The sequence below is a fragment of the Enhydra lutris genome, unplaced genomic scaffold (genome assembly GCF_002288905.1).
Source record: "Enhydra lutris kenyoni isolate GAN:26980312 unplaced genomic scaffold, ASM228890v2 scaffoldscaffold62, whole genome shotgun sequence".
NCBI classification, from domain to species: domain Eukaryota; kingdom Metazoa; phylum Chordata; class Mammalia; order Carnivora; family Mustelidae; genus Enhydra; species Enhydra lutris.
In genome coordinates, this window is record NW_019154146.1 from 167,689 (window position 1) to 190,707 (window position 23,019).

Here is a 23,019-nt window from a genome sequence, read left to right on the forward strand (position 1 = left end):
ATGCTTCTATTATCTCTTGTCTTTTTGATGATGGTCATTCTAACAGGTATGAGGTGGTATCTCACTGCGGTTCTGATTTGTATTTCAATGATGATTAGTGATACTGAGCACCTTTTCATGTACCTGTTGGCCATCTGTAAGCCTTCTGTGGAGAAATGTCTGTTCAAGTTCCTTTGCTCATTTTTCAATTGGGTTATTTAGGATTTGATTTTTTTACTATTGAGTTATAGTAGTTCCTTTTATATTTTAGGTATTAACCTCTTATCAGATACATGGTTTGAAAATATTTTCTCCCATTCCATAGATGGTCTTTTCATTTTGTTCACCATTTCCTTTGCCATGCAGAAGCTTTTTAGTTTGATGTAGTCCCGCTTGTATATTTTTGCTGTTCTTCCCTATGCTTTTGGAGTCATATCCAAAAAATCATTTCTAAGACTGACATCAAGGAGGTTTTTCCCTACATTTTCTTCTGGGAATTTTACAGTTTTAGGTCTTATGTTCAAGTCTTTAATGCATTTTTGTGTAAATTAAGGGTCCAATTTCGTTCTTATGCATGTGGATATGCAGTTTTCCCAACATTATTTATTGAAGAGACGTCCCTTTCTCCATTGTGTTATTGGAGCCCCTGTTGAAAACTGGTTGACCATATATTTGAGGTTTTATTTCTGGGCTTTCTATTCTGTTCCATCTATCTATGAGTCTATTTTTGTGCAAGTACCAAATTATTTTGATTACTTTAGCTTTGTAACACAGTTTGAAATCAAGAAATGTGACACCTTTACCTTTGCTGTTCTTTCTCAAGATTGCTTTGGGTTTGGGGGGTATTTTGTGGTTCTATACAAATTTTAGGGTTCTTTATCCCACTTCTGTGAAAAATGCTATTAAAATTTTCATAGGAATTGCACTGAGCATGTGGATTACTTTGGGTAGTATGAATATTTTAACAATACTCTTCCAATCTATGAACACAAAATATCTTTCCACTTACCTGTGTCTTCAATTTCTTCCATCAGTGTTTCATAGTTTTCATTATACAGATCTTTTACCTCCTTGGCAAAATTTATTTCTAAATATTTCATTCTTTTTAATGCACTATAATTAGAATTCTTTTCCTAATTACTTTTTCAGATAGTCTGCTGTTAGTGTATAGAAATGCAATTGATTTTTTTATATTGAACCTGTATCCTTCAACTTTACTGAATTCACTTAATAGTCCTAAAAGTTTTCTGACAGAATCTTTAGATTTTCTATATATGAGATCATTACATCAAACGGATCTTACCTCCTCCATTTCTTTTCTTTTTTCTTTTTAAAAGATTTTATTTATTTATTTGCCAGACAGAGATCACAAGTAGGCAGAGAGGCAGGCAGAGAGAGAGGAGGAAGCAGGCTCCCTGCTGGGCAGAGAGACCGATGTGGGGCTCGATCCCAGGACCCTGGGATCACGACCTGAGCAGAGGCTTTAACCCACTGAGCCACTCCCTCCTCCTTTTCAATTTGGATGCCTTTTATTTCTTTTTCTTGCCTAACTGCTCCGGCTAGAATTTCCAGTACTATGCCACACAGAAGTAGTGAGAGTGGCCACCCTGCTCTTGTTCCTGATCTTAGAGAAAGAGCTTTCAACATTTCATCATTGTATATGACACTAGCTATGGGTTGGTCATATGCGGCCTTCGTTAAGTTGAGGCACACTCTTTTTACGTTTACTTTGTTGACAGCTTTAACCATGAAAGGATGATAAAGTCTGTAAACATATAAAGAAAATATTAACACAGCTAAAGGGAGAAGTAGACAGCAATATAACAATAGCAGGGGAGTCCAATACCCTACTTTCAACAATGGGTGCATCACCCAAATACAAAGCAGTAAGGACACACTTTAAGCCAGACGGACTGGACAGACATCTGTAACAGACGAATACACACTCTCTTCAAGCATTCAAGAATGTTCCTCGGGGTAGATCATATGTTGGACTATAAAACAAGTCTTAAAAATTTAACAAGACTGATGGGCACCTGGGTAGCTCAGTTGGTTAAGTATCCACCTCTTGATTTCAGCTCAGGTCATGATCTCAGGGTTGTGAGATCAAGCCCCCTCATTGGGCTTCATGCTTGGTGTGGAGGCTGCTTGAGATTCTTTCCCCCCTCTCTGTCCCTCACTCTCCTAACTTTACAAGACTGAAATTGTATCAAGTATAGTTTCTGATCCCAACGGTATGAAACTCGAAATCTGTAAGAAGAAAAGTGGAAAATTTATAAATCTGTAGAAATTGAAAAACACATTTGTGAACAACCAAAGGTCAAGGAAGAAATCAAAAGGTATCTTGATACAAACACAAACAGAATACCACATACAAAAACTAATGGGATACAAAAATAACAGGATGCAACCAAAGCAGTTCTAAGAGGGATGTTTATAGCAATAAATGCCTATGTCAGAAGAAAGAGACATCTCAAATAAACAACCTTACTTTACAGGTCAAGGAACTAGAAAAAGATCATACTAAGCCCAAATATAGTAGAAGGAAGGAAATAAAAAAGATTTAAAAAATGAGACAAGAAAGAGATTACAAAAATAAATGAAATTAAATTGGTTTTTTGAAAAGAAATACAAAATTGACAAACCTTGAGCTAGACTGCCCAAGAGAAAAAGATAGATGGCTCAAATCAAATTACAAACAAAGAGAATAAATTAAAACTGATACTACAGACACTTACACACCCAAAACTGGATGAAGTAGAAGAAATGGATAAATTCCGAGAGACATACAACCTACCAAGACTGATTCATGATGAGGCAGATCATCTGAACAGACCAACAAATGAGAAAGGAGATTGAATCGGTAATTAAAAAGTTCCCAACAAATGAAAAGTCCAGGACTAGATGGCATCGCTGATGAATCCTACCAAACATTTAAAGAATTAATGCCAATCCTTCCCAACTCTTCAAAAAAAATGAAGGATCACTTCCAAACTCATTTTATGAGGCCAGCAATCCCTGGTATCAAAACCAGACAAGGACACTATATGAAAACGATAGGCCAACAAAAATCCTTGACAAAATATTAGCAAACCAAATTCAACAGAACGTTAACATGTCATACACCATGATCAGTGGTATTTATCCCTTGGAAGCAAGGAGGGTTCAACACATGCAGATCAATCAACATGACAAATTAACAGAACGAAGGATAAAGAATCCTACGACCATCTCAGTCAATGCAGAAACAGCATCTGACAAAATTCAACATCCTCCTTCTTCCCAAAGATCCCAATATATTAGATCATGAAGTGTCTTCCAAATAATCAAAGAAATGCGAAATATTTAATTATGAGTGACATATTGTTTTATTTTCATTTTCAAATTAATACGTGGACATTTCGTCCCAGCCAGACTAGGCTGCAGAGGTGACCAACTTACACACCGAGATCACGGAAACTTACCATAAGCACTGGCTCCTCAAACAGAAGAGACTGAACGAACTTAAGGACTTAATCAAACTTGCTAATGACAACGAACATTTTACTGACAAGCTGCAGTGCAGATATTATAAAGGGGGAGAACAATTTTCACGGCGGTCTACTCTTTTCATCTAAGGGATGAGAAATTCATTTCAAAGTTATAAAAATAAGCAGCAAAGAAATGAAACTTCTAGAAGCAACAGTGGTCTCAAACGAGCACAGATGAAAGGAACAGAATGTTGACAGACAGGAAACACTGAAGTGGAATGAAACAAATCTATTTCTAAAGCTGGGGAACTGGGGCGCCTGGGTGGCTCAGTCATTGGGTGTCTGCCTTCAGCTCAGGTCATGATCCGGGATCCTGGGATCGAGCCCCATATCGGGCTCCCTGCCCAGCGGGAAGCGTGCTTCTCCCTCTCCCACTCCCCCTGCTTGTGTTCCCTCTCTCCCTGTCTCTGTCAAATAAATAAATAAAATCTTAAAAAAATAAATGAGTAAAACTGGGCCATCAGGTTGTAGGTCTTACAAGACTTGCATGGAAAGTAACCAGGTACACAGTGTATTTCAGAAGGCCTTTGCAGGAAGCAGTGAGGGTGTTTCAAACATAAAACCTACATGTATTAAAACACCTGGAGACTGTACCCCATTCTGGTAAACACTAGATGGGATTCTAAGGCCAGACAAAGCCAGGAGCTCTGCATATTTGAGCTGCTGGGGTAATGCATGAAGTACAACACGTGAACTGGGCTGTGAGTATGCTCAGGGGTTACTCTGTTTCTACAGAGAGCGACAACTGTGAGTGTCTTCAGGGGAACACATGTGAGCATTATCTGCAAGTGCTGGAAACCTCCAGAGCCACAGCGTGTGGGGCCGGACAGGCCACTGACACAGGTCTTCTATCCCCTAAATCTAGATTTCCTTCCATTGTCAATACCCCAGAGGTTGAGCTCAGTAAAACTTTGGCCTTGAAATGACAATTCTTAAGTTATTTGAGAATTCTTCCATGAAACTTGGAAAATCTAGAACATTTTTTAAAACCGAGAGCTGTTCAATGCTTAGATAGAGCAAGAAATGAACCTCTCATTAGCAGCATTATAAATTAAGCTTCCTGACAATGAATGAGTGCCTCCTCCCCACACACCCCTACAGGCCTCCTGTCTAATGCCAGGTGTCTGTCGACTGGGACCCAGGCCTGCCTCTCACGCACTGTTGTCAGGAACTCTGAGCTGGAGCCTGGGCCAGAGTAAAATGGAAAGGAGGATTTGGCAGGAACAGACCCGTGGGCCACACACCATTATGATTCCCAGGCAGGGCTAGGCCCTCCATGCAGAGCTGGCTGTCCCGCCAGGAAGGCGAGAAGAAGGCTGTTACCTCTTTCCCTATATTTATAGCTAGAAACCACACTTGGAATATTATACAGCCGTAGCGCATCACGTCTCCAATCCTTACAGTATTTACAATCTAGCATTAAATTAAAAAAAGCAGGACATAGTAAGATTCCAACTCACTTAAAAAAAAAAAAAAAGCAACCACACCTTCGAGACACAGATAAAGAAATGAGAGTGAGGATGTTAGGAGCTGCCTGGGCCACAGAGTCAGGCACAGCCTCTGAAAACAGCCAACGGAGCTCTTCTTCATATGCTGCGAGAGAAGTCACTGAAAAGCTTTGCTCTCAAGAAGGGCATCCCAGGGCTTTAAGGCTGGCCCTCCCATCCCCTTCTCTCCACACTTTTTTGAGAGGAAGCAAACTTATTTGCAAACCACGTTAACTTAGCCCCATGTCAGGATTCAGCATCTGAATTTTTTTAAAGTTAGCAACTGATATGAAAGATACATGTTCCAAAGACAGATGCTTTACTTTCATCCTTGATAAAATGGATTTATTCTGGGGATGGAAGTGGTGCACTTACCCAGAAGAGGATGAGTATCTCCTCCAATGGTCAGGTTCATATTGTCTATTTCCTGTACCAAACAGATATGAAAACCAAAACTAAGTTAATTACATTTCTCTAAAATCCAAACAGAAAAAAATAGGACATTTCCAAGTAGGTATCAAAACAACATGCTGAGCTGTATTTGGAGAACAGCATTTTTATTCTCTTTTCTGTTGCAGCCACTATCATTAAAGTTTGTTGCACAATATTCCATTAGAGTAGGAAGCAATTAATTAAGAGGTGGCTGTGCTGGCAGAAGGAAGCATGTCCTCAGTGCTCCTCTGAATGCCAGTTCCAACCACTGGCACGGTAGCCAGACAGCCTCCGCGGCCAGTGATACTGGGGAAGGAGCTGCATGTGCAAATGGCTCATGGAGGACACGTGGCCAAGGACGGAGCGAGCGGTGTGCGGCTCTTTCCCCAGCTGAGTGCAGAGCCCCCCATGCCCGTGCAGCTGGTCACTCCTCACCTTCCACAACACAGGGAGTGTCAGGGGAACCAGAAGACAGCCACCCCGCCGGGAAAAACGGAGGTCGTTCGCACACTCAGAAAACGACATTTTCCTGACACAGCCTCCCATGCCTCTGCTGCCTGAGGATGCCTGCGCCTCTCCCGCCGAGGGCAGCCTATGTAGCTCAGCCGCTCCCACAAATGAGAGCCTGGCAGGGGCTCTGGTCAAGGGCTGGATGACGGGAGCAGGTCACAGCGAGGCCAGAAGGAGGCTTCCAGGCCCCTCCTTGTTATCACAGATGATCAGAGATGGTTTTACAAAAGCCCTGCACTCCTCCAGAATTACCACCGACAAGTGAAAATCTGAAGAAATCACAGGCAAATGCGATTTGCTACTGACTGTGGAATTTAACACATCATTTCTCACCAACAGCAAGGAAGAAGTTAGGGTGTTCTCAGTGTCGCTGCTTTGAAGTTCCCCACCACAGGGAGGGTCTCATCTCTGCCGGTCCTGTGACTCCTCCCCAGTTCCCAGGCCAGGAAGCAAACGTTTCACAGGGAGGCTGGTGCCCCTCCCTAAAAGGCCCCGGCTTCCCCGCCTGGCCCGTGTGGGCTCACAGAGGCAGCCACTGCTGCTGCTGGTGCCGCTCCTCTCCCCCTCCTCCTCCCTGGACTGTCTCCTGGTAACTCAGTGCACTCATTCAGAGGCATTTTTAATTTTACATAAAGAATTTTGTCTGTTAACTGTGTCCAGAAGTACTGACAACTTTCTACTCGGACTAGTTCAATATCTCTAAAAAATACTAAAACCGGAGTTCAAAGGTAGACATAAGTGAGCAAACAGTGTGTGGGCCCAGCAACGATGATGTAATTAATTCTATCACGGTGACAAAACTGAAAAAGTGGATTCCCTGACCTTAAATAACGTTCCAGCTCTAATAAAAGACTTTGTATGTGTGTGTGCCTCGTATCTCACACAGGAGTATCTGAGATCAGACAACACACTGGTACCACCAGGAACATTTCTGTGAACGTTTCTCCACGCGAGACATCTGTCTTTGCTGAACCACCGCCTGGAGGGAGGCTTGGGAGACAGCCCCACGCTCCAGCTCTCGGGCGGCTGACACCATGTCACATCAGTTCAGGTGGTCCGCACGGGCTTCAGCACGTCCGTGTGCTCTGCTGTGCCCGCCACGATGTAACGGCCACCTGTCACCACATGTGCTCCAATGACACCAGGGACTGCTCCCGAAGCTAGCATTCCATCCCCAAATTCTGAAATCTGATCCTAGCTCAGCACCCACCCCATGCAATTCTGCCTCTGACCTGTGGTCTCACAGGGCACGTGTTTCAGCCCCGAGCCCTCCTGTACCAGCATCCCCGGTCTTCTGTGCGGCCGCTGCGGTCCTGGCCCTGAGGAGGAGATTCCTGCAAACCTGGGCACCTGGGGCAGCTTCAGCCTCTTGCTGCTGTGCCTGTTACAATCTCCTTGCTTCTACGTAACCACAACAGAAGAGGGAAGACGGGCTTCTCCAGGCCTCGGGCCCCGTCTGACAAACATCCTTAAGCATTGCAAACGCCCCCTGAAATCCGGGGGTCACTCGTGTGCATGGGGGAACGACTGCAGGCTCTGACCTGTGCTCAGGTCAGGTCACTGGTGAACAGCGGGTCCTGCCTGTGAGAACCCACTGCAGCAGGCTTCCTCTGGGGACGAGGAGAGAAAGGAAGACACCCTCCAACAGCTATGAGAGACTCAAATCCAAGGACTCAGTAGGGCGACTGCACCCGGCTTGCCTGGAACCCCGGGACCCAGCCGGTAGAACACCAAAGCCTGCCTAGGCAGCACAGCCCAGGGAGCGTCTCAGGGGAAGCGTGCACGTGCAGGGCCACGGGCCACAGCTGATGTGCTCATCTGCCTGGAGACTCACCGTCTCTCCCACCTGTTCCCAGGCCTCACCAGCAGCCCTTCTCACCATGACTTTGTATGGCCTAAACTTTCCTGACTTCCGGAGACCCAGCAGGAAGGAAAGGAGACAAGCCCAGGCCAGGGGATTAAGAGGAATGTCACCCTTTCCCACCACACCAGTGACAGCATGGAGAGGTGCCACTGTGGAGGCCTCGGTCATCTGCTCAGAGGGAGCGCAGGGAGGACTGTGCACGCCCTGTCATGCCAAGCTGCCTGAAACACGTCCAGCACACCTGCCCTCACCCTGCTGACCCGAGCCGGGCAGGTGTGCTCTAACCATCACTGGAGGGCCAGGGTCACAGGAGTCTGACACCACAGCTGCAAGGGTGACAGGGACCCAGGCTCCTGCTACTTACACGCGGGCTATCTGGCCACATAGGGCCGGACTCCCACCCTGTTCCCGGCCCAGCGCACGCCTGAACTTCAAACGGTACTGGAGCCTAATTCTGACCCTGTGAGCATTAGCGAACAGGAGCTTTGTAGTGAAGGTGTGCAGGCTCTGAGCTCCGCAGGGCAGGCCGACGGCCACAGGAAACATGCCCAGAGTGGACACATGCAGCAACTCATCTGGAGTGACCTCTGGGGCTCTGACCAAGGCTGTGAGGCCCTGGACGCGCCGCTCCTCTGCTGTCCGCCAACCTCACCGCCCATGAGCCTCCCTCCCACTGCTCTTCCAGCCCCACGCGGCTCCCTGGGGCCCTGCCTCCCATGCACAACCCCCCAGAGCATCTGTTCTCGCTCACCGGGACTCTGAGGATGTACCACCCTCAGGAGGACCTCGTCAGACCCCTCCATGAAGACCGCGGGGAGACGGTCACTGCGTGCACACGTGTCCGGGTCCTCCCGGTCGCTGGAGGAAGGCCTGGCATCATAAGGGGTTAGGAGCTGGCATTCTGCACTCTGTCCACCAGCCCTCAGCAGAGGCGGACAGCCGGCGCCGCAGGGCCACACAGGCACACTTGCCTGGGGCCTCCGAGAACCCAGGAAGGGGAGCCCTTCCCACACAGGACCCCTGGGTCCTCAGGCGGCGCAGCTCTACCCGCGGCCAGCAGCCCGCCCAGTGGACGCAGCGTGAAAGCACCCTGAGCGCCGCCCTCACAGACGCCTGCTCGCCACACAGATGCAAGCCCGAGGTGGTGGCTGACACGGTCTGACCCCAGGTTGGCTGACAGACCCTCTGTGTCCCCTGGGTGCCCTGTTTTCAGTTTTGTTCAATCATCACCAGTTGCTTCAACATTAGAAGCAATCTCAAGAATGCTCGGGGTAAGGGAGGGGGCGTGCCCTCATCCCACACGCTGTGTCGGCAACAACACCCCAAGGTCCGGGTGGAGTCGCCATGTGCCTGCGCTGGGCCTGGAGGTGGCAGGGGAGACCCCCCTGGGTTGGCCATCTAGTAGCTTCAGGTGGCAGTGGGTGGCAGCACTGGCTGGGGGACCCTGCAGAGGACATCACGTGAAAGGGACACCTACAGCAATGGTCAATCTTACAGAGCTTTTCTCTGTCCCCCAGGGATGGGCAGTCAGTCGGCACTGAGCCAGAGAGCCGACCCCCAGATTTAGGCCAGAACAAGAGGCAACCGACCGGGAGAGGCCTGGGTTCCCCTCAGCAATGCCCCAGGTGACGCGGTGCAGTGAGCACCGACAGAGGCCGACCGAGACACACTGCTCTGTGTCATGACAAGGACTCGTGTGCTTTAGATAATAACGTGGATAATCTGAGATCTCCACACGTTTCAGAACCTGCAGAAAACGAAATCAAATGAAAGGTCTGTTTGCATTTGTAAGGACATCACAAACCTGACGTGACACAGAACTCTCTGTAGTCGGGCTTTGAAACCCGTAAGGAATTTTGAATTTAAATACTCGTGAGGTTTTCTCTGTATGTAAGATGTGAATCGTCATGTATTAAACTCAGCTTCTGCAGACATCTGTACTACACACCCAAGAAGTGAAGGATTCATTTTATTTCCTGGATCCCCTAAAGGGTCCCACGTATATAAGCCAAGCCACAGAACATGTCACGTGCTCTTTCTTCGTTAGAGGAACATGTGTGCATCATAGCTTCATGAGAGCCTCTCTCTGAGTAGACTGTCAAGAACAGGGTCCGGAATGGAAAAATGAGTGGCAAAGAGCAGGGACAGACCGGCCTGGAGCCTGAGCCTGCACTTCAGTCCGCGATCAGAGCGTGCAGCGCTCACCCGCCGGCGGTCCTCCAGCCCAGGCGCAACACCCTCATGAGCAGCCGCTGGCCACCGGCCTCTTACCTGCTCCCTGGTCCCTCCAGTGCTGTCCGTGGCCTGCTCGGCTGTACCCAGAGCTCGTCCTGTGGGAGCCGGATCCCTGCCTCCCCCACCTGCCTGTGGGGACATGAGATCAGCACATGTTAGGAGGCCACCACACACCTAACCCCAATGACACGTCACGTCTAAGAAGGAAGCAAGGTGGCACCAGGTCGGCACTCCCCAAACTTCCGGTTTCCTTAGTCACAGGGAAAGCCGTGAAAAACGCAGACTGAGGGGCCATAGCTGGGATTGGGGGTGGAGGGTGGTGGGTGTCTGAACATAAACACATTCCCCAGGAGACCCCGTGCAGGTGAGACAAGCAGCCTGGCAGACGCTGGGCCAGAGCAGGTCCTCGGGTCGTCGGTTCTGACTGACCCTGCCTCCAGGAGGCACGGGCCCGACTCTGCAGGCCACCAGTGCTCGGGCTCTGGGTGAGCAGGGGTCCCGGGACCACGAGAGCTGGACTGAGGTGCACCCTGCCCGATTCTCCACACACTTAACCACCCTCAAGTTCCCTCTTCGAAACTCCTAAGCTCTGACACCCCCTACCACTTGCCTCGACTAGAATGTACCATGAGAAAGTCTAAGTGTCTCCCGCCAGCTGACCGCGGCCTGCATCGTGCTACCTGTGGCTCCTGCCCGGGAGCCCAAGACACTGAGCACGCAGGACGGGCAGCCGGCCAGCCTGGGGACAAGGCAACAAAGGCAGAACGCTGCACATCTGTTCTGGAAGGAATCAGCTCCTGCTTGGGGTCTCAAATCTGGCCTCTCCTCAGCCAGCAGGGGACAGCTACAGGGTGCACGAAAGGGTAAGACAAGACGGGAGCCTGTGACTCCTGGGAACAGGGAGGAAGCCCCTCTCCTTCCTTCAGGCAGGCCCCGCACACGGCACCAGACATAAAGCCCCTCAGAACGAGACCTGCCCACCCAATGCCCAGCAGAGCCCCAGAAGACAGTCTGCGGGGCAGGACCTGGGGGCAGTTCTCGAGCTCCAGCGAGCACAGAGACAGAGCTGCTGGGCTGACAGGCACGGATCCGAACCGAAGGGGGACGGGAAATAATCAGACTCATCAACAAGGGGACCCCCACGACAGTCACCTTCACTGATAAAGACTCATCCGGTCAGTGAGACACACTGTTCGCTTGTCACACGGCTACAACAACACACTGGAAAACGGGGCCAAGGGAAACAGAAGCTCCTCGTCACGAGTGATGCCGCAGAGGAGGGTTTGTAGAAAACACGTCGGCAACACTTATCGAACTCTGACTACGTGGTGACACCTAATTCGCAAACTGTGGTGCTCTGTTTTAGGAAACAGCGCACGGGAAACGGGAGAAACTGGAAGCCACTTTCAGACTGGGGGGTCTGGACAGGCAGGACACACAACCGTGCAGGTCACCACAACGAGCCCAGAAACGACGGCAGAAACGCGTTATCGGTCCACGTTCGTTCTCCTGACGGAATCGAGGTTGCTTCCGTCCCGTTCCGCTTGCGCTCTTTACATGCCAAGGTCTACTCCGAGAACGAGAACTCTGGTCACATAAACCAGCACCTCAGCAGCCGCTCTGGCTGCGGGGAGCTCTGGGGGCGGTGCAGGCCACAGGGGAGCTGGGAGTCATGGGGAGAGCAGGTGCGTCCTCTGGGGGACACCTTTCCTGAAGGGACCAGAAGGGAAACTGCTGGGGAGCGCCTAGTGCGGCGAGGGCGTGTTTCTCCCAGTCTCGTGGGCCGGCTGCCCGCACCCCGCACCCTGGGCCCGCCCGGCGCCTCTGAGGCCCGCCCCGCCCACCTGGCTGCTGGGAGCGCCCCGCCCACCGCGGCTGAGGCCCGCCCCGCCCACCTGGCTGCTGGGAGCGCCCCGCCCACCGCGGCTGAGGCCCGCCCCGCCCACCTGGCTGCTGGGAGCGCCCCCCACCGCGGCTGAGGCCCGCCCCGCCCACCTGGCTGCTGGGAGCGCCCCGCCCACCGCGGCTGAGGCCCGCCCCGCCCACCTGGCTGCTGGGAGCGCCCGGTGCTGCCGGCTGACGATGCGTCTGCTCTCCTTCACGCACGCCTTGCACACGACCGACTTCAGAGCGTGGAACTTGGTCAGCCGGGACCTCTGCAAACAGAGCAGACGGCGGGAGCCGGGTCAGGCCGAAGCACACACTCAGGAGACACAACGGTGGCCGTGGTGTCCAAGGACACTGGGGAGCACTTCCTTCGACACTGAAACTTGACAAGAGGTTCTCAGAAAACAGACACTCTCGAGTCCCCAGGGAGGTAATCCACCGCCTCCTTTACTGCTGACACGGGGCCCCACCTGCCCGAACCTGTGGTCACCCCGTGTGTGGCCAGCACATCAGACACGGGACCACAGCTGGGGCTCTGCAGGCGGTGGCTGCTGTCTGCTCTGACCCGTCCCCGCTTCCGCATACGGCGACGAGCACACCCTCCCTCACGACCCCGCCGGTGCCTGCACACAAGGCTAGTGGCTTCCAAATCCCAAAGGACACCCTGATTATTAGTCTGGGAGAGGCACAGGGACGGCAGCATCTCCCCAGATGCCTTCTATCCAATGTGAAGCACAACACACGCTGACCTCATGGGGACGGTGACCGCTCGGCGGCCACAGGCTCCCACACCTGCCTGCGGCCCCTGTAACACGCTCCCTGGGAGCCTGGCGGGGGCCCTCCTCAGAGGCCTCCCAGGAATCACGGAGCACTCGCACACACACAGCCGGCCATCACGGAGCCCACATTCCCAATGGAGCCAGCAGCCCCCGGGGGATGTTTTCAAGTGAATACAATTATTCCTACTGAATTAGTCTGAGGTCTGCAAAGGCACCTCTGGGGAAACAGTCCTTGATTCAAGAAGGCCAGGGAGAGAAAGGCCGTGAAGAGGGGGGCCACGCTGGACGGGGTGGGGTGCTCCCTGCCTTCCTTCAGCGGGACTTTGGCTACTCGAGCCCTCTGGCAGTATTTTGGGAGAAGCTATGAGATCTGATGACGCCGAAGGCTTAAGCCTCTCCACCCGTGTTCCTGCCTTTCTGGAACAAGCATCTATCGAAAGCACGGTAACTGCAGCCACGTAACCCACGGTCGGTGTAAACTGAAGAATTTCCAAGCCTGGGAACACGTGCCTCCTCCACGGGGAGGTCTCTGGAAAGGACGTCTGCTCGTCCCAGCAGAGCGGCCTCAGGACGCACAGAACCCATGTCTGGCCCAGGACTCAGAGCTCTAGGGCTCCTCTGAGCGCCTGGCCTCAAACCCACTGTCTCTGAACACGAAGAAACCGTGGACTCACGTTCTGCTCCACAAGCGCCTCCACGCTGTGCCCCTTCTCCGCCTGCAGGTACTTCTGATGGAACAGCTTCCCGTCAAACACGTTCCAGGGCATGAAGTCACTCGTCCTCCAGGGGAAGCCGCACGCACTGTTGACCAAGACCAGAGTGGTGAGGCCACGGACCAGGAGGGAGCCAAGCTGCACGGCTCGGGGGTCGATGTAGTCAAGCTGTGGGGTGCAGACAGAGAACGGAGAGGAGGAGTCACACACGTGCGGGGAAGGAGACACCCCGTCCCTCGGTGCTGCACGGCAGCCACAGCGCTGTGCCCCTAGGCCCTCAGGGAGCCCCGGGGCTGCGGGAGGGGAGCCGCAGCACAAGTGTGCACCCTCGCACACACCTACTGTGCACGCCCCAGATGCTCGCCCGGGCCTGTGTGTGCAACTCAGAACTGCCCCTCCGCAGGTCAGAGCCACGGTCCACCAGGAAACACTGCAATATCAGCGGCTGCGGGCGCACGGCCAAGGAAGGAGGCTGAGAAAGGCTGGTCTGAGATACCGGCGAGGCCATCGTATGCTTAAGAAGCACTCAGCTGTCCTAATAAAAGTGTTAATTATTTCACAGTGCTGATGACTGGATAACTTTTTACAAATTAAGTCACACGAATATAAAGTATTTCTTCTTGTTGTGACGTCACACATTCTCTCCGCGCACAGATGGAGCCACGTCCGCTTCTGGGATGCGGGGCCCATGCCGACGCACCCACGCGAACGGGTAACCTCGCTCGTGCCCACCAAGTCCCTCGCTGTCTGCTCAAATTACACAGTGGCTATTCTAAGTGTCGCCGCATGTCCAGTACAGTTTACAAAACCAAAATAAACTGTGAAAGAAGTCACAGACGTTTCATCCCCTTTACAAGTAAGGATTCACTTTGCTTATTAAAATAAAACTGATCATTTTAAAAAAGTTATCATGAGCTACAATTACCCCAGAGTTAACTAAAGGGTATGTGTGACTTTTTTTTTTTTTTTTTTTTAAGATTTTAACTATCTGAGAGCAAGCAAGCACAAGGAGGGAGAGTGGCAGAGGGAGAGGGAGAGGGGGAAGCAGCCTCCCCACTGAGCAGGGAGCCAGACGTGGGGCTCGATCCCAGGACCCCGGGATCATGACCTGAGCCAAAGGCAGACACCTCACTGACAGAGCCCCCAGGCGCCTCAATCTAAGGTCTAATGAAAGTGTCTGCTGTACAGCACAGCTTTTACATTCTCCCAGAAAGAGCAACCACGAACAGGTCTGTGGGGCTGAGGGGACACCGGGTAGTTAGAAGTGGGTGTCTTCACTCCCTCTGCTCTGCAGGTGCCTCCGGGTGAGGCCGTGTCTGCTGCTGCTCCCCCTGCCACTGCCCTGCAGCACTGTCCACCATCTCACTGTGCGTCGAGCTCTCACACTTCCCCGCCCATGCACGTGCTGTCACTGTTTGTCTAGAACCGCACAGCCCTAGCCAGGAGTCAGGAGCCATGTGTATCATGTGTATCCGATTTAAAATGAACCAAAATCAAATACTCAGTTCCTCAGATGCCCTAGCCACATTTCAGGGGCTCAGGGCCACATGTGGCTCAGCCCTCCAGTCTGGACAACGCGCCAAGGGATAATGGGAGTCTAGGACGTCCCATCTTTGCTACTCCTCTTGCAAACTTCAAGCTGCCCTGAGCTTCCCCACCCTGGCCCCATCACCACGGGCTCTCACCCCAGTGCTCAGACCACGGTGACCATGCAGTCAGAGCAGCCGGCGGGAAAGGTGCCCAGACAGAGACGTTGCGTATTTTCTCCATGTGCTGGGGGCACTTCTCTAACTTGGTAGATTTTTCTGTAACAGAAACAATTCTTTTTCATGCTTTGTGCTCACCTCTTCTACACCTGTGTCTGTTTTATAATAAACAAGGTATACCCCCTCCAGAGCACGGACCCACGTGTACCACAAAGTACCACATTTCCACCAACAGTGCAGCCTACACTTAGGCCACAAAGCACGCGCCGCCGTGCCCAGAAAGCTGCGCTGGCCTCCCCGGCGCCCTCCCTGCCCCGGAGCAGTGAGCACTGGCCAAAGGCTCAAACTGCGGCTGGTGTTGCACGCCGTGAATTTAAGAGTCAGGCAGTGTGCACTGCTGCGTCCACCTGCTTCTGGGGACACCACTCGGGAGGCTACCACACAGGGAGCAAGGGGCTGTCCTCACTGTCCCAGCGCACGCTGCCACCCACGGGGAACTCCTGGGATCTGTGCGTGACTCTGGGGGTCACAGATGCCTTTATATGGGGAGTCTCACGGTAGGTTCTCTCAGAAATGTTGTGCCTGTCAACGTAGACATTCTGCACAGCTTTTGCTTTTTGCTACTTCATGTTCTTTCTTTGATATTAGTGTAAATGTAAAAAACCTGGGGAGTTATTTTTACTTGCCTTGTTTCACAGCATTCACGTGGCTTGTATATGCCAACTCTGTATCTAGCACCTGTTAAACTTGTAGAAGTGATTTTCCATTTATACAATCATGCCATCTGTCAAAGATGGTTAAGTTTTATTTCTTTTAAACTCTACACCTTGGGCGCCTGGGTGGCTCAGTGGGTTAAGCCTCTGCCTTCGGCTCAGGTCATGATCTCAGGGTCCTGGGGTCGAGCCCCGCATCGGGCTCTCTGCTCAGCGGGGAGCCTGCTTCCTCCTCTCTCTCACTCTGCCTCTCTGCCTACCTGTGATCTCTGTCAAACAAATAAATCTTAAAAAAAAAAAAAAAAAAAGAATGTACCCCCGACTCACTCCCACTAGACAGGAAAAAAAAAACCTTTCAGTATTTCACCATTAAGTCTGGTTTCTACTGTAGATGTAATCTTTGCTACATCAAGGAAGCTGCCTTCTAGTCTGACTTACTGAGAGATTTTGCCATGAACAAGTACCGAATTGAACGATAGTTTTCCTGCATCCTCTAACAAAAACACATGCCTTTTCTTATTTATTGCGTTATAGTGAATCACACTGGTTTTCAAACGTTAACTCTGTATCAAGTTTATGTATAGCCAGACTGTCTGCTAATTTTTTCTGGAAGCTTTGAATTTATTTTCATGAAACAGAATGGCCGCTAATTTTCATGTGTTCTCCTGTCTTTGGTCCCCTGGTTTTGCTGGGCCTGTTAAGACAAGGTAGACGAACAACCCTCGTGGCGCCTCCTCCTGAGGTTCGGGGATGCTGGCCAGGAGCCGGTGGGATCTGCAGTTTCCTTCACAGTCCTCAGGAGATTCAGAACCATTCAGACTCTCTATCATCGCACTCCAGTCTTAACTACATTGGGTTGTTTTTTTTTTTTTTTTTTAAAGATTTTATTTATTTGTCGGAGAGAGAGAGAGAGAAAGCACAAGTAGGCAGAGTGGGAGGCAGAGAGAGAGGAGGAAGCAGGCTCCCCGCTGAGCAGAGAGAGGGACTGGATCCCAGGACCCTGAGATCATGACCTGAGCCAAAGGCAGAGGCTTAACCCACTGAGCCACCCAGGCGCCCCTATGGTGGGTTTTTCAAGGAGTTTGTTCATTTTACCAACTTCCCAAATTTACTGGTATAGTGTTGTTCCCAATATCCTGATTATGGCAGAGGGAGAGCGAGAACCTCAAGCTGACCCCACTCACCCTGAGCTAAGCCAAAACCAAGTGGACACTTCACAGACTCAGCCACACAGGCGCCCACGCTGGCGCCCGTCAGCGCCCCTCTTCTCCTTCCTCACATGGGCCACTTAGTCACTGACTCTTGGTCCTTTACTATCTCCTTCCTACCATCCTCTTTGGGTTTGATCTGTTCATTTCTAATTACAGAGACATCTACTCACACCACAGGCTCTGGGCCTCCCTTTTCAAACATATTCACTTTAATGCTATAAGTTTCCTTCTAAGAACAGCTTTTGGCTTCATCTGCTAATTTCAGTATGACTATTTTCACTGTTGTCCAAATTATTTCATAATGTCTACTGTGATTTCTATTTGTACATGAGTTAGAAATATTCTATTTAATATTCAAGTGACTGTGAGTTTTAATTTTTGTGTTATTGTTGATTTTCATATCATTCCTACTGTTGTCAGAAAGCAGAAGGATGGCCTCAACGATCAGAGACCAGCTGGGGCTCCAGGACGGTTGCACGGTCCACGTCAGCCATCTCCGAGCGCAGTGTCCTGCGACTCTGGGAGCCCGTGGGGCCAGGAGGGCCTGTGTTCACTGTGTTCCCGGCCTCTGACCCTTAGTGTTCCCTCTGCTTGTTCCATGCTCTGCAGAGGAATGGGTTAAAGCAGGACTCAATAAACTTTTTCTGTAAAGGGCCAAGATGGTTAATATGCCAGGCTTTGTTGGCCTTGTATAGTCTCTGTTGAATGCTCTTCAAAAACGTAAAAACCACTCTTAGCTTGCAGGATGGTACGAGCACAAGCTGTGGGCTGGGTCTGGCCCACAGGGCCACAGAGTGCGGAGCCTGGTTCTCAGGTCTGCCCCTGGAGCGTTTCTCTCTGCCGTCCTTTAAGTCTCCATTTCATGTATTTCTGAAGCTGCCCAGGTGAACTGGCCCAGTTAGAGTCCTGACACGCTCCCGGTGCGGACCACCACCATCTCTCTAGGAAGCATCCCCACTCGAAGTCCACTTTTTCTCATCCTGTCACACTAGTTTCTCAGGATGAGTGCCCAGTTCACCTCTACCCTCCTCTCCCCGAGACGTGGTGCCCCGCTGTCTTGGGAGTGTCTGGGAGGCAGTACATGGCCGGTCTGGGATTTTTATTTTGCAACGACGACAGATTCGCAAGCTACTGCAGAGGCTGTACCGCAGGTCCCACGGACGCCCCCTCATCACCCACAGTGCTCAACCCTCCATGCCACAGTGCGGCATCCAGACCAGGAGATGGGCCTGTCCCCACGTGTGGACACGTGTGTGATGTCACAGATGTCCTCTGCGTGACCACCACCATCAGATGCAGAGCCTCTGTCACGCAGAGCCTGGGGGGTAGCCCTGCCTGCGCCATCCTCCATCTCCCTAGCATGGCACTCAGAGCGTCGTCAGCCGAAGCACCGGCTTCGTCACCCTGCATGGCCCCCCGAGATCCGCACATGCAGCGAGTGTGTCAGGCCCTGCCTCTCACAGCCGGCCCCACTGGCCTTTGAGTGTTTGCCTCGTTAAAGACGTCATTCTTGTTCCCAGCTCCTGCCATCACACGTGCAGCTGTGGGGACGCTCACGGCGGCGTCTGGAGTGGGCAGAAGCCCCACGTCTGTGGGACAAACACTGTGTGGGGAGCCACTGAGGCATGCGGTACGTGCGTGCTCAGGGCCTCAGGGGCTCACGCACCCACCCCAAGACCCCCCGGCGCGTGAGTACCCCATCCTCCTCGCAGGGCTTGCTGCCATCGGTGCGCCGCTCTGGCTATCCGGCGACCCCTCGCTGCCGCTGTAATGAGCGCGCAACAAGGCAAACATCTTTCCCGGTGAAACCTCTGTTTGTGTCTTTGCCCGTTTTCTAAGTGGACTGGTTTTACTACCTTACGTTTTCTACTTGCAAGACCTTCATTGGACTTATGTTAACACGTATTTTCTCCCATTCAGCAGCTTGACATTTCCTCACTTTTTACAGACCAAATGTTTTTTTAATTCTGATGAAGTCCAACTTACTGCTTTTTTTCTCTTAAGGATCACACTTTTGATGTGAAACCTTAGAACTCTCTACCTAGCCCTAGATTCCAAAGTTTTCTACTTTCCACCCAGAAGTCTACAGCAGCACATGTTGCACGTAGCTCGGCGTCCTCCTTGAGTTGATCTCTCGCAGGAATAGTGAGGTGAAGGTCACGACTCCTGTGTTTTGTCTGTGGTTGTGCAACGGCTCCAGCACACTGCTGGGCCTCAGCCGAGACCTCAGCTTCGCCGGAAGCGGGTGGTGGTCCCCGTGTGGTCCTGCTGCTCAGTTCCCTGACCCGTGCGTCCGACCCTTGGCCGATCCGCAGTCCTGACAGGTGCAGCAACACGACGAGCCGCATCAGCAGCCACGTTAACCAGCGATACTCCTCCCACACTGTTCTTCCTTTCCAGGACTGCTTTGGCTCTATTTTGTTCTCTTCCGTATGAATTCTAGAATAATCCTGTCGTGTCAATAACAACAAAAAACCTTGCTGGACTCCGCCGGGGAGAACGGACCTCTCCACGGTGCAAACACTTGCAGCCCACGAGCATGGTGCATCCGCCTCTCCAAAAACTCGAGCTTCCTCAGACTTCTTTCACCAGCATTTTGTAATTCTCGGCACACGGATACTGAGTCTGTTAGGGTTATACCTTGGTAATTCATTTTTATGGAACAATTTAAGTGGTGTTACCTTTTAAATTTTAGTATACAGAAATGCAATTTTTTGTTTGTTTCTATGTTGGTCTTTAGCCTGAGATCTTGCTGAACCTGAACTCCCACTAGCTCTAGGAGTTTTTTGATGGATTCCTTGGGATTCTCTGTGTACAGAATCATGTCATTTGCAAATTGGGACCGTCTTTCTGTCCCTCAGTGATCCGAATGCCTGTTAGTTCCTTTCCCTGCCTCAGTGCACAGGCCACACCTGCCGGCTCTGGGTTCTCGAGTGGGATGATGCGGGCAGATGTCCAGGTCCCAGCCGTCGCTGCCACCTCGGGGGGATGGGCTGTGGCCTGTCACTGGTTTGCACGGTGTCAACTGCAGGGCACTGAGCAGATATCCCTTATCAGGCTAAAGAAGGCGCCTCTACTCCTGTTCTTTGACATTCTGCCACAAGTGGTACAGAATTTTGTGAAATGATTTTTCTGAACACTTGACAGGGCTGTTGATTCTTCCTCACGAGCCTAGGAGGGAATTACACAGACAGGTTTTTGAATTCTGAATCAGCCATGCATCTCGGCAGTAAACAACCCACTTGGCCATGGTTGAACGCTTCTGTCTACACACTGCGTGGTTCGGTCTGCTACATTTTGTTACGGATGTCTGTATCTGTGTTCATGTGGGACACTAGCCGGATGTGGTTTTTTGGTAATTCATTTATCTGGTTTTGGTATCAGGGTAAATCTGGTCTCACTGGGAAGTATTCCACCTTCTTATATTTTCTGGAAGATAATGAGAAGAAGTGGCATTAATTCTTTGAATTCTGATAAATGACCCAGTGAAACCAACTGGGTTACAGCTGTATTTTGCAGAGTTTTAAAAAACTGTGAATGAAATTTTCTTAACAGTTAAGGGGCTGTCTAAAACCTATTAGATAATGCGCGGGCCGCAGTCACTTGTGCTTTGGGGAGATCTAGTCCACTCCATCTAAGCTGCTAAACTTGTGTACGAAGTTGTCTGGAGCACGTGACCCCTGTGCTCTTGGCAGGGTCTGTGAGACACCTCGCCTACTCCTGACTATGGCCAATTATGTTTTCTCCTTTCTTACCAGGTATATACACTGGAGCAAAAGTGGTTCCCCATGCTTGGCTGCCCTTCCCGGACTTCTGTTTTCTACAATCTTGACTCAGTAATTCTTCATGACCTTGTAGCCATCTGATACTTTCAGATCTATTTTTCTTAATACTTTTTTGGGGTTTTTTTAATTAGTCTTCAACAGGAAAATCCATCCAGAAGACCTCAGTCTCCCACCCCTGAGGGCAGTCCCAGCATCCTTTGTCTCTTCAGCCAGGGGTCTCAACATTTTCATATCATAAATATTTTTGGCAGTCTAGTGAGATGTATGGATTCTTTCTCAGAATAACTTAGAAGCTTAAAGAATTAATTACAATGAAGTAGTTTTAAAAATAACCTAAATTTGAGGCGCCTGGGTGGCTCAGTCGTTAAGCGTCTGCCTTCGGTTCAGGTCGTGATCCCGGGGTCCTGGGATTAAGCCCGCATCAGGCTCCCTGCTCGGTGGGAAGCCAGCGTCTCCCTCTCCTACTCCACCTGCTTATGGCTTATGTTCCCTCTCTCGCTGCATCTCTGTCAAATTAAATAAATAAAATCTTAAAAGTTAATTAACTTTTAAAAATAACCTGAATTTATGATCTAGGAATTTAACCACTTCTTTGTATATCTTCAAATGATTAAGCAAGAGCAGTGAGTGTAGTAACTAATCTGGAGACGAGGGTGACGGGCAAGGACACGCACGGATTTCTCCAACTCTAAGATGCCACCGGACCCTCCGTGACCCTCACTGGTGAACACCCACAGCTGCTGCTGTCATTACTAGGATCTGTGGGCTCCGTTGTAAATAAAAGGATGGATTTAAGTTAGAAAGTGGTAAAAGTAAAGATGTATTTTTTTTCCTGTTCCAGTTCATACACTCTCATTTTAAGAATCCTTAAAATTATATCCCACGTATACTAGCAATTCTGGGCATGACAAAAATACACACACACTGGCAGGTGAGCACTTTAAATAGACGGGCCACAACCCAGAGACCGGCACTTGCCTTCCTTATTCTCACGGAGTCTTTGCTGGAGAGTTTGCAAAGTGTGTTCATTGAGGATAATTCCACCAACAGACATGGGCATTTTGGGAACCTCTAGTACAGTTTTAATTATCAGGTGCTAAAAATAAACTTTAAATCAAGAAAAACACATAAACCAGAAATAAAGTCAGAGTCTTAAAGGGGTGGATGTGTTGATAATTTCATTTTTCAAACATAATCACTTCCCTTTGGATCCCAACTTTCAAGGTTAACTCTTCTATCCTCAAGGCTTCTCTGCTGCCCAGAAAGGACCGAGCCCTCACTGCCACGAGGGGTCAGGAAATGCCACGTGAGCCAGAGAGATGGCACACACAGCAGGTGGTACTGAAGAGGGAAACTTCCTTCTCCTCCCTTAGGTGCCCCCCCACACACACACAGTCACCCCGTCAACAGCCTCGTCCCTCTCCTTCCCCACACTCCCCAAGGGTGTCTCACTCTCTCCAGCCCCAGCACCTTCCCCCCATCCCACCACCACTCTTCAGAAGCCGTTCCAGGGTCAAGTCCAGCACACATCCTCAACCCTTCTCGGATGGCCCCCCGTGCCCGGGCGCTCTGCCCACCCCCACACACCCATCTTCTCTCCAAGCTCTCACCCGTCCTTCAGGAAGGTGTTTTCAGGACCCCTCGCTGACATCCTTTTGCTACACCTCTTCCTTCTCCCTGTGTTGATACATCCCAATGGGCTCACGCTTCCCAAATTCACCTCCAACACGGACTCTCCCCAAGCTTCAGACTTGTAGGTGCCACTGTGTGAACACGCATCGCACGTGGGACACTCCCCACACTGAGCTCTTTCCGTCTCACCTCTGACACCCAACCAGGAGAACGGGATCCCCACACCTGGGTCGGCCTGTAGGCGTTCCCCGAACACACCTCACCTTCCGTCCCACCAGCAGCAGCCCCGACACCCCTGTGCTGGGCCCCCTGTCAGACTCACTCTGTCCCTACCTGTGACCTATTTGGGCTGGCATATATGGCCCCTGGAGGGGTGCCTGTCACTTTGCTGCCCAAGCCCCCCCCACACACATGCAGGGGAGTCCCAGCTGTGACCAGAGCCACCTCTTCAGTCTCTAAGCTACACAACGAACCCAGCCAATTTCTTTGCTCCCTTCCGAGGCACTCCTGTCCTTACCCTAGCATCAGCTCAGATCCATTACATTCCAGGCCAGGG

The 23,019-nt window shown here is 50.8% G+C and overlaps 1 protein-coding gene across 3 annotated transcripts in view; it reads right to left on the reverse strand.

The window, feature by feature from the left end:
- Positions 1-23,019, reverse strand: part of LOC111158645 (family with sequence similarity 120B) — an 81,135-nt gene that overhangs the window by 13,076 nt on the left and 45,040 nt on the right. Inside the window, exons 6-9 of one of the 3 annotated variants that reach the window (XM_022520821.1) lie at positions 13,378-13,584; positions 12,100-12,193; positions 10,074-10,184; positions 5,372-5,423 (exon numbers count right to left, since the gene is read on the reverse strand). In XM_022520821.1, the coding sequence (XP_022376529.1) occupies positions 5,372-5,423; positions 10,074-10,184; positions 12,100-12,193; positions 13,378-13,584 (464 nt within the window). Of the gene's footprint in view, positions 1-5,369; positions 5,424-10,073; positions 10,185-12,083; positions 12,194-13,377; positions 13,585-23,019 lie in introns of those variants that run through there. The other 2 variants (XM_022520822.1, XM_022520823.1) reach the window with 2 other exon arrangements.